Source organism: Bison bison, unplaced genomic scaffold (assembly GCF_000754665.1).
Source record: "Bison bison bison isolate TAMUID 2011002044 unplaced genomic scaffold, Bison_UMD1.0 scf7180017864291, whole genome shotgun sequence".
Lineage (NCBI taxonomy): Eukaryota > Metazoa > Chordata > Mammalia > Artiodactyla > Bovidae > Bison > Bison bison.
The window spans coordinates 2,303,525-2,316,709 of record NW_011494863.1 but is presented as its reverse complement, the minus strand read 5'-3'; the positions used below and the strand labels follow the sequence as shown (position 1 = coordinate 2,316,709).

General features: G+C 40.5%; 1 protein-coding gene across 1 annotated transcript; it reads right to left on the bottom strand.

Annotated features, from left to right (window-relative positions):
* Positions 1-2,097: 2,097 nt before the first annotated feature.
* On the bottom strand, positions 2,098-5,915 carry LOC104996230 (protocadherin gamma-A1-like). The gene has a single exon (XM_010850384.1). The coding sequence runs from the start codon at positions 5,090-5,092 to the stop codon at positions 2,660-2,662; it is 2,433 nt and encodes an 810-aa protein (XP_010848686.1). The 5' UTR covers positions 5,093-5,915; the 3' UTR covers positions 2,098-2,659.
* Between the last annotated feature and the right edge of the window lie 7,270 nt (positions 5,916-13,185).

The window sequence follows — 13,185 nt, the reverse complement described above, 5'->3', positions numbered from 1 at the left end:
ATTTTAAACATGTGTTGAATGTTCTCAAGACCTTTATTATGCCTTTATTGAAATGAACAGCTTTTATCTTTAACCTTTTCATATGAAGTTTTATATTAGATTTTCTTACATTGGAATATTCTTGCATCCATAATTAATAAACTCCATTTAGTCACAAGTCACAGTAGATAGGACTTCGAATCAATTCTTCAGCAAGATTGCACACTTCTGGTCTCATTTCAGGCTTTTTGCCTTTTGAATTCTTCCCTGTTGAACTTTTTTCATTTTCAATCCATTTCTCTGAGAACACTGATGAAATATTTATTGGAAACAGTTCTTATCGACTCACCATGTTTTCTAGTAGAACCTCTATTTTGTTTCTTAAAACTTTTTCTTCAACACTCTTTTGATACTTTTGAGTCTCATTAAGTAACCACTTGACATCCCTTATTTGCAGTTTCTCTAAAGATTTTTCTGTTTCTTTGTCTTTGACAACATTTGGTTTTACACAGTATATTATTTCCCACTCATGCTTCTTGTTTCGTATTAAGCTGTTTTATTTTTTCCCAGGCTCACTTGCTTTTCCTTTTCTTTTTCCAGGTCTTTGGTCTATAATCAGAATTTGGGGTCTTCTTTTAAGATCTCTAAAATGAATTTTAGTCTTGCTATCTGCCTAGCCAATATTAGTCCCAGCACTTAACTTGACAGAAGATTCAATTTCTCTCCATTAGTGTCAGCTTCTGTTGCTTCGCCATCAGAATTCTCCCTGGTTTGCATTTCAATAATTTATACTCTGTTCCCTTTCTTGTTATTTTCTTTATACTGATATTATATTTCTTGCTTTATTTCTTGATTGTTGAGCTAACTTCACTAATTTTAATACTTTGTTTTTTGAAATTCTTATGGTTGCCTATAAACTTAACCCTAAATATCTTTTAGAGGCATTCCACAATTTTAATAAATAATATTTTAATTTTTGAATTTTTATTTCCATTGTGATTTTTAAAATCCAATAGTAGTTTAGTGGTATAGATTTAAATGCTCATTTTGTTTTCTTTTTAAAGTATTTGCTTTGTGATTTTTCCAGCTTTACAATTTTAAATAAAATTTTAAGATACTTAAAGTGTACAACATGATAATTTGATATATATACAAACTGTGAAAGGATTCTTCCTACTGAGCTAATAATACATTCATCACTTCGCATACTTACCTTTGTGTGTGTGAGAGAGAGAATTAAATTACACTCTTAGCAAATTTCTATTATGCAATATAATGTTATCAACTATAGTCTCCACTCTATATATTGGGTCCTACAGCCTTATTCTTCTTACAATGCAAGGTCTGTACCTTTTTATTATTAATAACTCTCCCCTATCCCCCTACTACCCACTTTGTGATTTAAGCACATGTTATAAAGCACGTATATTATTGGTACTTTGAAATTTTCTCTGCCACCTTTTGTGCATGTGATGATTATGTATTAAATTGTTGTAGAAGGAAATGGCAACCCACTCCAGTGTTCTTGCCTGGAGAATCCCAGGGATGGGGGAGCCTGGTGGGCTGCCGTCTCTGGGGTCACACAGAGTTGGACATGCCTGAAGCGACTTAGCAGCAGCAGCAGCAGCAGATTCTCCATATTTTCATATAAAAATGGTCATTCTATATTTGTTGTGTATAAGATTGTATACAGATTTGTCCAATCAAGGTAAGTCCAAGACCAGAATTCCCACTTTAGTGTTAGCCTGGCTCACCACTTTCTGTCCCATCTTTGGTCCATTTATTTATTTTTATTTTTGCCTTATTATGCTTTTGCTTTTTTCATTTTATATTTTATGTATTTCTTTAATTTATTGGAACTGAGTATTTTAAAGCATGGACTTATGATGCATTTCTTGTGAAGAGCTAATACATTAAAGTGGAATATATATTTAATTTTTGTTAGTTGTTTACATTACAGGCATAATATACAAGTCAGGAGGCTTCAAACTATTTCTCACATTGCAGAGGAAATTTTCTGTCGTCCATTTTATTACTTCATTTTGTAACTTACTTAAACATTTGGTGTATTCTTAAGTGTGCATAAAACATATATAAATAAACCAGTAAACAAAGGGATAAGATATTCAACAATAGTTTAGATTTTCAGGTTACCTAAATTTCCATAATTTTATGTTAACACAACTTAAAATACTACTTTAGACAATCTTTACCTCTTCAAATATTCCCAAATAAAACAGCACCCCAATAGATGACATATACATTAAATTTAGGAGTAGATGAGGAGATAATTATAATCTAAGGATATCCAAAAACAGAATCAGTCACATAAATATTTGTAGACCTAGTCAAACTCTATCATTGTCAGATAAGAGCATGGTAAAGAAAAAATTACTTGGCCAGAAGCAAGCAAGAAAACGTTAGAAGCCAAATCTCTTTGTTTCTGATGCAATGCTCTTTCCACAACTCTGTCCCAACCAACTACATTATGATTAATTAGGATCTCCTTTTCAATGAAAAAAACAATTATACTTGGATAGAAACACTTAATAATGATTTCCCATGATCTGTAAATATAAACACAAAGACAAACACAAAGATGGGAAATAGAGACTTTTTAGCAGTAAAGAATGAAAGCAAGTAAGTAAACACAGAAATTATCTTTATCTAGATAAATTTACTACAAAAGATTTACCTGAGAAAATGTTTCCTTTTTGTCTTCAAGTAAAGACTGGGGTACTGACAAAAAATCTTTTTTCTCACTGCTCTCCTGACTGATGAGCGTGTCGGCGTAGTTCGGCTGCGGGAAGATCACGTGACTCCCCCGAGAGTCCGCGGTGAGCGAGACCTCGTGCGAATAGGTCTGCAGGAAAGCCCGCACCCCGTCCACACCCAGAAAGTGAGAGGTGGGCAAGCCCGCCAATACACTTGCTGAAGTCTGCGCACGCAGTCTGTGCCAGCGTCGCAATCTGAGCACCAGCAACGCGATGACAAAGGCGAGGAAGACGCAGGAGACCGCGGCCACAGCCACTACCAAGTGCAGCATGAAGCTGGAGTTGTCCCGGTGGGAGGAAGTTTCAATGCTGTCCAAGTCGGCCAGCACTTCTGGAATGCTGTCAGCAACAGCCACAGTGAACGTGATGGTAGCCGACAGAGGGGGCTGGCCGTGGTCCTGGACCGCCACCACCAGGCTCTGCTTGAGCGCGTCTCTGTCTAGCAGGGCCCGCGCTGTGCGCACCTCGCCCGTGTGCAGCCCCACCGCGAAGAGTCCCGGCTCGCTGGCCTTGAGTAGGCGGTAAGATAGCCAGGAGTTCTGGCCAGAGTCTCTGTCCACTGCCACCACCTTGGTAACAAGGTAGCCTGGTTCTGCAGAGCGGGGTGCCAGCTCCACACCAGTGGAACCATCCGTGGGGAGTGCAGGATACAGTATTTCCGGTGTGTTGTCGTTCTGGTCCAGCACAAATATGCTCACAGACACGTTGCTACTAAGTGGTGGGTCCCCGCTGTCACGAGCCATCAATCTCAACTGCAGGTCCTGGAACTGCTCATAGTCAAATGATCGCAAGGCATATAGGACTCCAGTGTCTGAGTTGACGGAGACATAGGAGGATAGAGGCACTCCTTGGATGGTATCCTCCACCAGGGAATAAGCGACCTGTGCATTCTCATTACTGTCGGCATCATGGGCTGTCACGCAGAAAATGGAGGCACCTGTGGGGTTGTTTTCTAGAATGTAGGTGGAGTAGAAGTCCTGGGGGAAGACAGGGGGGTTGTCGTTGACATCTGTCACTTGCAGTGAAATGTGTGTTTCAGTAGATAGAGTCGGAGTTCCCTGATCTGTTGCTGTTACTGTAATGTTGTACTGGGAGGTAAGTTCTCTATCCATTGTTTTTTCTGTCACCAAACGGTAATAATTATCATCTAACTTTTCTAATTTAAAGGGTAGATTTCCAGAAATGGAACATGAAGTGTGACCATTGTCTCCGGAGTCCTGGTCATGCACACTGATAAGAGCAATTGTGGCCCCAGGAGGAAAGTTTTCTGGGACTGAAGTAGTGACAGAGGTGATGGTTACCTCTGGGGCATTATCATTTATGTCCAGAACTTTGACCAGCACCTTAGCTCTGGCCATGAGGCCTGCACCATCCTGAGCTTGAATTTCCATTGGATAAATTGTGTATTCTTCAAAATCCAGAGGTTCTTGACTTGTTATTTCTCCCGTGTTAGAATCCAAGTGAAATATTTGTGCCATTTTTTGGTCTATATTATGAAATGAATATGTTACTTCCCCATTGGCACCTTCATCTGGGTCTGTGGCTTTTACCATGAGCAGCCGAGTGCCCAGAGGCACGTTCTCGGGTACACTCGTGTGGTACACTGCTTGTGTAAACGCTGGAGGGTTGTCATTTACATCCACCACCTGAACCCGAATTCGGAGGGTTCCTGAACGGGCTGGATTGCCCCCATCAAAAGCAGTGAGGAGGAAGTGATGGACAGCTTCTTCTTCCCTGTCTAGGGGACTCTGCAGCACCATCTCCGGCTGTTGGGACCCATCAGATCCCTGTTGAGCATCCAGGGAGAAATGAGGGGTGGAGCTGAGCTGATAGCTCTGGAGCGAATTCATACCCACATCAAGGTCTTGCCCAGAAGGCAGGGGGATCCTGGTACCTGGAGCAGTTATTTCATTCATTTTAAATTCCACTTCTTCTAACTGGAATTCGGGAGTGTTGTCATTAATATCAATTATTTCCACTTCAACAGGGAAAAGCTTCATTTTATCCTCTACTAAGACGTTAAAACTCACCAGACACCGCGCGTTCTGAGCGCAGAGCTCTTCCCGGTCTATCCTGCCCGCGGTGACCAAGCTGCCGCTTCGCGAGTTCAGAGCAAAGAGCTGCATCCTACCTCTGGAGACGATTCGGACTCGGCGCTCCATCAGCTCCTGGGGTTGTAGCCCCAGATCCTTGGCGATGTTGCCCACAAAGAAACCTTTGTCTGTCTCTTCTGACACCGAGTAGCGGATCTTCCCAGCCTGGGCTTCCAACAACAGCCCCAGAAAAAGGTACAGTAGGACCAGCCTGCGGCAGCCGAGCACCTTCACTCGAATCGCCATTGCTCTCTTGCTTCGTATTCTCTCAGTCCAGCACCAAGAGTAGTGTTTCCCTGTTCTCTGAGTCTAAACAGAATTTTCAGGAGAATTCAGAGCAGAAAGTGGTCCAGAAGTATGATCAGGGCAGCCTCAGAAAGACTTTTCAATCCGGCAGTGATGGTGGTTCAAGAAGTCCCCCTCCCGCCCTGGGTGTATGCGTGCTGCCTTCATCTTCCAGACTGGTGAACAGCGGCACCCAGAGTCCTAACCAGTTACTGCACTCCTAGATAATACTTGAACTTTCTCTTCTCATTCAGCTGATCTACGTTTCCTTAAGTCTTAGTTTATTGTCAAGAAACTCGCTAAGCATAATACATTAACACTATGAAAAGGAGAAACTACTATGTTCATTAATTAATTACATCTACTTACTGCTAAATTGTAACATACAGTAGAATCCAAGCTCTGTTGGATATTCCAGTAGTATTCCCAAACTACCTGGGAATTCCCAAGCATTCCCTGTTTGCTATTTGGGAAATAACACAAAGGAGACTAATCATCCCTCCACCTCTGGAGTGTATGTTGACCGCCTGGTCATCTCACAGGCCATAGAGAAGAGTAATTGCCCTTTGACTAGAGGATGAAAAAAAAATTAAAAGGAAAAATAAATTTTCAGAGTGTAAGCAAGACTTTAATACATCAGACTGTCCTACCTCCTATATGTTGTGCTCTGAATATTTAGCAGAAATCTTGGGAGTTTTGAAGGACATATTTTTTACTCCATCCTATTTTTCTTTTACTGTAGTATCTATGTATTATGTGGATTTAAAAATACCTTTAATATGGAATTTAAAAAGACCTTTAACTCAGCTGAAAGTAATATATTTTGAATAAAATAACACTGGGCTGGGACTTCCCTGGCAGTCCAATGATTAAGACTCTGTAAAAAAAAAAAAAAAAGAGAGACTGTGCAAGGGACATGGATTCGATCCCTGGTCCAGGCACTAAGAGTTGTGGCCAAAAACCCAAACCAAACCAAACAAAAAACACTGGGTACTTGACATTCCATTGGAAAAATGTCACATGAATATCTAATTTAGACTTTAAGAGACACAAGAGGCAGTGATATTATTTTTCAAAACTGAAAATAAAAATGCCACATCTTTATTTTTAGTCTATATTAGAATAACATGTATTTTCCTACATCCACACTTAATACATTCTCCAAAAGAAGTTGGTTTTCTAAAATAGCAAGATTTTAAAACTATACTGCCTTCCTTCTTTTACTCATTGCAAAATTAGTAAATGGTTACTAACTAAAATGTCTCAGACTTAGTGTCATTTATTTAAACTTACACAGAAGTTAGGAAAGAATGATCTCTGCATTCTAGAGGTTGACATTTTTCAGGAACAAATTGGGCTAGATATTGGCAGCCAACCCATGGACACCATGACTAAGAAGGGTCTGGAAAATGATGAAAGAAAGGAAACAAAGGCCAGAATAGTTCTTGGGAGAGACAATCTATGTTCTTATATAACCAAATCTACAATTTTCCACTTCTCAAAGACAAGTATAATGGAGCCCAAGAGCAGAAACTTAAAGATGCCGTGAACTTCCTTCAATATTTCGAAGAAAGAACTCTTCAGCAGGAAACATAACTTCTCAGACCATACATTAATAGGCACAAAATTTTGCCCAAAGGAATTTTCTGGCTAATGAAACAAATCAAAATATACATAGAAACTAGCAAGTGAATTTGTAGAGCTCCCCTCACCTCTAAAGACAACAAAAGTAAGCAGAACTGCTTACAGCAGGATATTTATGAAGTAAAAGTGTTAAAATTCACACGTATACATTTGAATCCAATGTAATATTTAAGGCTTCACTGATGGTACTACAGAAACTATCCAGTTAAAAGGTTTCCAAGTTAATTTGAAGAAATTAAGATTGCAAGATCTGAAGTCAAGCCATAAATTGACAGTAAGAATAGGGCAAATCTCTCCTGCTAAAGTGGGAGCAACTCCAAATCCAGGCTTGGACCAGGCTGAAAGCAGGGCTGGAAGAGCAGTGCAGGCACTGGGCTATGGCCAGAGTCACTGTAGGAAGAAGAGCATGGAGATCAAGGCCAAAAGGCCATAACCAGGTAAAACTGCAGCTCTGGTAGGAGGTGCCAGGTGGTCATGGAAGTCTGTCCATAGCTCCTGCAAAGACCAGCGGCAGTGTGACGAATATTGTCATTGAGCACAGTGACCAGCAAGTCCCCAAGAGCAACATCCCTGTCATCCATAGTGCCCCAGTGGGCATCTGACTCTTGGGCATCCTCAGGTTGAAGAGTCAGATCAGGTGGTCTGAAGCACCTGCAGGACAGGCAGGTGTTGTGCCCAGTCAGTGTCCATCTTGGCGACCAGGTAGTCCGGCTGCACAGTAAGCAGTGCCCCACTGAAGAGGGACACAACTTCCAGGTGCAACTCCTGGCATAGCGAGTGTTCTTTAAGTTTTGGCAGTGGTAGTCCACTATTACAGGCTGACTCAGGATGTCACTGAGCCCTGGTCGAGGGGCATAGCGTCAGCTCAAAGGTAGGCTGCATTGAACACCATTGTGCTCTACACTCGCTGACATGTCAGACAACAGCACCAGGTCACTGGTCAGGAAAAACAGGATGTACTTAGAGCACCAAATTTGAGTTGGAAGCACTAAAGTGTGCAATGGGCAGCACTAAAGGGTGCTGGGTGAGTGCTTGCAGTCTCCTGGACCATACAGTAGACCTGTTGGAAAACTAGAGCGTTTTTGCTGATGTGGGTTATATTCAGGCTGATGCTTGTGTGGGAGGAGAGGGACAGCTTGTCCTTGTCAGTTACCTCATAATTCCAAGTCAGCCCCCAGTTTAGAACTTCATCTGCCAGTGGTTTAAAAGAATTACTAATTCTCATTGGTGAATTGTTTGGCTCTCTGTTTATTACTCTCTATATCTTTCACTGCTCTTTTCAAGCAAGTCTCTGAGTCCTGTTGTTTTGATTACACCAACTATAGTTCTTATCTCTAATAAGACTAAACATCCAGCTGAAAGTCACCTGCACTGCATTATAGTTCTCAACCCCATTTCAACCAGGATTGTGAAAAAGGCCCTTAACTGTCCCCAGTCTTCTCTTCTATGCTGTGATGTAACTGTCATTCTTCAAAGTCAAAGACAGTGCCGTCATTATGGAATATATTCTGTATGCCTGGTGAGACTGTGAAAAGTGGAGAACTCTACCTTAAGGGTGTCATCTAGGTCTGCAGGGATCACCTGAAGAACGCAGACAAGGAGGTTCTCTGGCAGACAGACTGCTGTACTCTTGTAGCTCAGTATAGGAGGACTGGCTTTGGCATCCAAGACCTGCATCTTCCCCTGAATCTTCTCTTAACCACTAAGTGATGACAGCTCTGCTACACTGGTCCAGATTTTCCCAATAAATAACCAGAGAGTTTACTGCCCCAGTGTTCTCTTTTACTTTTGGCAGTCAGAGAGCTGTCTAACTGAAACTAATCTGATAAACTTGTAGAGAATTATTTGCGGCATCCGTATCTACTGCAGTTTGGAAGTAAACTTTGCTCCTATTAAGATATTTTCCAGAATTTGCAATACAAAATGGCTGTGCTCAAAGCCATATGTTATTTATATCTAGGGTAAATTGTTATTGGTTAGTTGCTAAGTCGTGTCTTACTCTTTTGCAACCCCATGGACTATCTCCCACCAGGCTCCTCTGTCCATGGTATTTCCCAGGCAAGGATACTGGAGTGTGTTGCCATTTCCTTCTCCAGGGGATCGCTTCAACCCAGGGATCGAACCTGAGCCTCCTGCATTGGCAAGCAGATTGTTTACCATTGAGCCACCACGGAAGCCCTACTTTAATAGAAATAGTTTACATAAAATATATAAAATATAAATATAAAATATTTATATAACTACTTTTATTATGTAAAATAATTTCCAGTGAAGGTTTCAGAATTCAAGGGTCCTAGGGACTCCCTTTGGCCTATTGGCTACATCTATCCTGTCATTCTTTTGCTCCTCCCTGCTCCTTGCTCAGCACTCACCCATGGTTCTGGTCACCGAGAGGTAGATCTTTGGCGCGAATCCCCACTTTTAAATCCTTGGCTACGTCTCCCGGAAGGAATCTCACAGTGCCTCTTCTGCGCAGTTCACTAAGTTGAACAAAGACATCGGGAAAGAAAGAGCGCTTCCTTCGCTCCCGTGTCTTCCCTGTAAGGAGACTTCCATCTCTTCTTGATGCTGCTTTGTAGGTCTGAATACACCTCACTACAGCTGCTCCTCGGATTACCAAAGTGCGCTGGAAAGAAAAGGCAGCGGCTCTTTCTCACCTTCTAGACCCAGATATCTGGAGCAGATTGCGGGAGAGATGGTGTGCAGTCTGCTCCTGGTGCATTTCTCAAAAGTCTGCGGACATTGCTGCGTCAGAATCGCTAGTGGATCCCTTTGTTTCACTCCAGCCACGGATTGGCCGACAGCGGCACCCAGAGGTCCAGTAGGATATCTACCGCTTGTTATTTCTGAAAGTCCTCCTTTATTTCCGGGATTTATTTTAAAATACCAGTTGGTTCAGTATAAAGGCTACCGGTCACTATTTCTTTTTGATAAAATATCAATAAAATGGTATTTCTACAAAATTTAAAACAAATGTTTAAATTTATTAAAATTCACATCAGCTTAAAATTCTTACACAATTTCCCTCTTGACATTTTCTTTTGAAGAATACTACTGAAGTTTCTTTTTCTTAAACATTTTTTACTCAAGAAATTATCCATTGTAAAAACAATTTTACATTAGAAAAGGAAATTCTCACTGTATATTCTATAATATAAAAGAAATCACCACTATAAAAAGTAGAAAATATCAACAAAAAATTTAAAGTATCAGTAATTGCATTATTCAATTATGATTTTACATAAAACAAAATTTACCAACATAACCATTTTAAGTGTACAGTTTAGTAGTATTAAGTACATTCATAGTGTCATGCAACTATCACAATTATCCATCTCTGGAATTCTTTTTTATCTCATAAAACTGAAACCATCTACCCATTAAATGGTAATTCCTCATTCTCCTCTTTCTCCAGCCCTTGGCAAACATCATTCTACTTGCTGTCTCTATGATTTTGACTATTCTAAATAACTCATATAAGTGGAATCATACAGTATTTGTCTTTTTTTTACTTGCTTATTTTACATAGCATAATATCCTCAAAGTTCATCCATGTTGCATTATTATATCAGAATTTCCTTCCTTTTTAAAAAGAGAATGAGGTTCCTAAAAAAATTAAAAACAGAACTACCACATGATGCAGAAATTCCATTTCTGGGTATGTTTCTGAAAATAACAATAATAACAATAACAACACTAATTTGGAAAGATTAAGCACCGCTATGTTCACTGCAGCACCATTCACAACAACCAAGATATGGACGCAACCTAATTGTCCAACAATAAATGAATGGATAAATAAGAAGTGGTGTACATATATGTACATATGGCATATGTATACTGCCATAAATAAGAACAAAATCTTGGGCTTTCCTGGTGGTCCAGTGGTTAAGAATCATCTTATAGTGCAAGGGACACCATTCCATCTCTAGTCCCAGAAGATCCCACATGCTCTGCAGCAACTAAGCCCATGTGCCACAACTACTGAAGCCCTTGAACATGCTCCACAATAAAAGAAGCCAGGGAAATGAGAAGCTTGTGCACTGCAACAAAGTTTTGCTCCCAAAACTAGAGAAAGCCCAAGTGCAGCAATGAAGAGTCACCACAGGTAAAAAATAAAATAAATAAATCTTTTAAAAAAATCTTGCCATTTGCTACAACATGGATGGACATAGAGGATATAATGCTAAGTGAAATAAGTCAAACAGAAGAAGACAAATCCCATATGATTTCACTTATATGGGGAACCGAAAAAAGAAAAACATAAAACAAACAGATGCATAGATACAAAGAACAATCAGGTGGCTGTCACAAGGGTGTGGGGATGAGTGAAATAGGTGAGGAATATTAAGAGGTACAAACTTCCAGTTACAAAATAAATGAGTCACAAGGATGAAATCGATAGCATGGGGAATACAGTATAGTCAATAAAATCATAATAACTTTGTATGGTGACAGATGGCAACTAGACTTACAGTGGTCGTGATTATTTTGTAATGTACAAAAATACTGAATGACTATGTTGTACACCTGGAACTAATATAGTGTTGTAGGTCAGAGGGCAGACACTGAAACTATAATCACAGATAACTAGTCAATCTGATCACATGGACCACAGCCTTGTCTAACTCAATGAAACTAAGCCATGCCGTGTGGGGCCACCCAAGACGGGTGGGTCACGGTGGAGAGGTCTGGCAGAATGTGATCCACTGGAGAAGGGAATGGCAAACCACTTCAGTATTCTTGCCTTGAGAACCCCATGAACACTACGAAAAGGCAAAATGATAGGATACTGAAAGAGGAACTCCCCAGGTCAGTAGGTGCCCAATATGCTACTGAAGATCAGTGGAGAAATAACTCCAGAAAGAAAGAAGGGATGGAGCCAAAGCAAAAAGAATACCCAGCTGTGGATGTGACTGGTGATAGAAGCAAGGTCTGATGCTGTAAAGAGCAATATTGCATAGGAACCTGGAATGTTAGGTCCATGAATCAAGGCAAATTGGAAGTGGTCATACAGGAGATGGCAAGAGTGAACATCGACATTCTAGGAATCAGCGAACTAAAATGGACTGGAATGGGTGAATTTAACTCAGATGACCATTATATCTACAACTGTGGGCAGGAATCCCTTAGAAGAAATGGAGTAGCCATCATGGTCAACAAAAGAGTCCGAAATGCAGTACTTGAATGCAATCTCAAAAATGACAGAATGATCTCTGTTCGTTTTCAAGGCAAACCATTCAATATCATAGCAATCCAAGCCTATGCACCAACCAGTAACACTGAAGAAGCTGAAGTTGAATAGTTCTATGAGGACCTACAAGACCTTTTAGAACTAACACCCAAAAAAGACGTCCTTTTCATTATAGGGGGCTGGAATGCAAAAGTAGGAAGTCAAGAAACACCTGGAATAACAGGTAAATTTGGCCTTGGAATACGGAATGAAGCAGGGCAGAGGCTAATAGAGTTTTGCCAAGGGAACACATTGGTCATAGCAAACACCCTCTTCCAACAACACAAGAGAAGACTCTACACATGGACATCACCAGATGGTCAATACTGAAATCAGATTATATTCTTTGCAGCCAAAGATGGAGAAGCTGTATACAGTCAGCAAAAACAAGACTGGGAGCTGACTGTGGCTCAGATCATTAACTCCTTATTGCCAAATTCAGACTTAAATTGAAGAAAGTAGGGAAAACCACTAGACCATTCAGGTATGACCTAAATCAATTCCCTTATGATTATACAGTGGAAGTGAGAAATAGATTTAAGGGACTAGATCTGATAGACAGAGTGCCTGATGAACTATGGATGGAGGTTCGTGACATTGTATAGGAAACAGGGATCAAGACCATCCCCATGGAAAAGAAATGCAAAAAAGCAAAATGGCTGTCTGGGGAGGCCTTACAAATAGCTGTGAAAAGAAGAGAAGTGAAAAGCAAAGGAGAAAAGGAAAGATATTCCCATTTGAATGCAGAGTTCCAAAGAATAGCAAGGAGAGATACGAAAGCCTTCCTCAGTGATCAGTGCAAAGAAATAGAGGAAAACAACAGAATGGGAAAGACTAGAGATCTTTTCAAGAAAATTAGAGATACCAAGGGAACATTTCATGCAAAGATGGGCTCGATAAAGGGCAGAAATGGTATGGACTTAACAGAAGCAGAAGACATTAAGAAGAGGTGGCAAGAATACACAGAGGAACTGTACAAAAAAGATCTTCATGACCAAGATAATCACGATGGTGTGATCACTCACCTAGAGCCAGACATCTTGGAATGTGAAGTCAAGTGGGCCTTAGAAAGCATCTCTACAGACAAAGCTAGTGGAGGTGATGGAATTCCAGTTGAGCTATTTCAAATCCTGAAAGATGATGTTGTGAAAGTGCTGCACTCAATATGCCAGCAAAT

Coding starts and splice junctions, on each gene's coding strand:
- LOC104996230 (XM_010850384.1), bottom strand. CDS start 5,092: ATGGCGATTCGAGTGAAGGTGCTCGGCTGCCGCAGGCTGGTCCTACTG.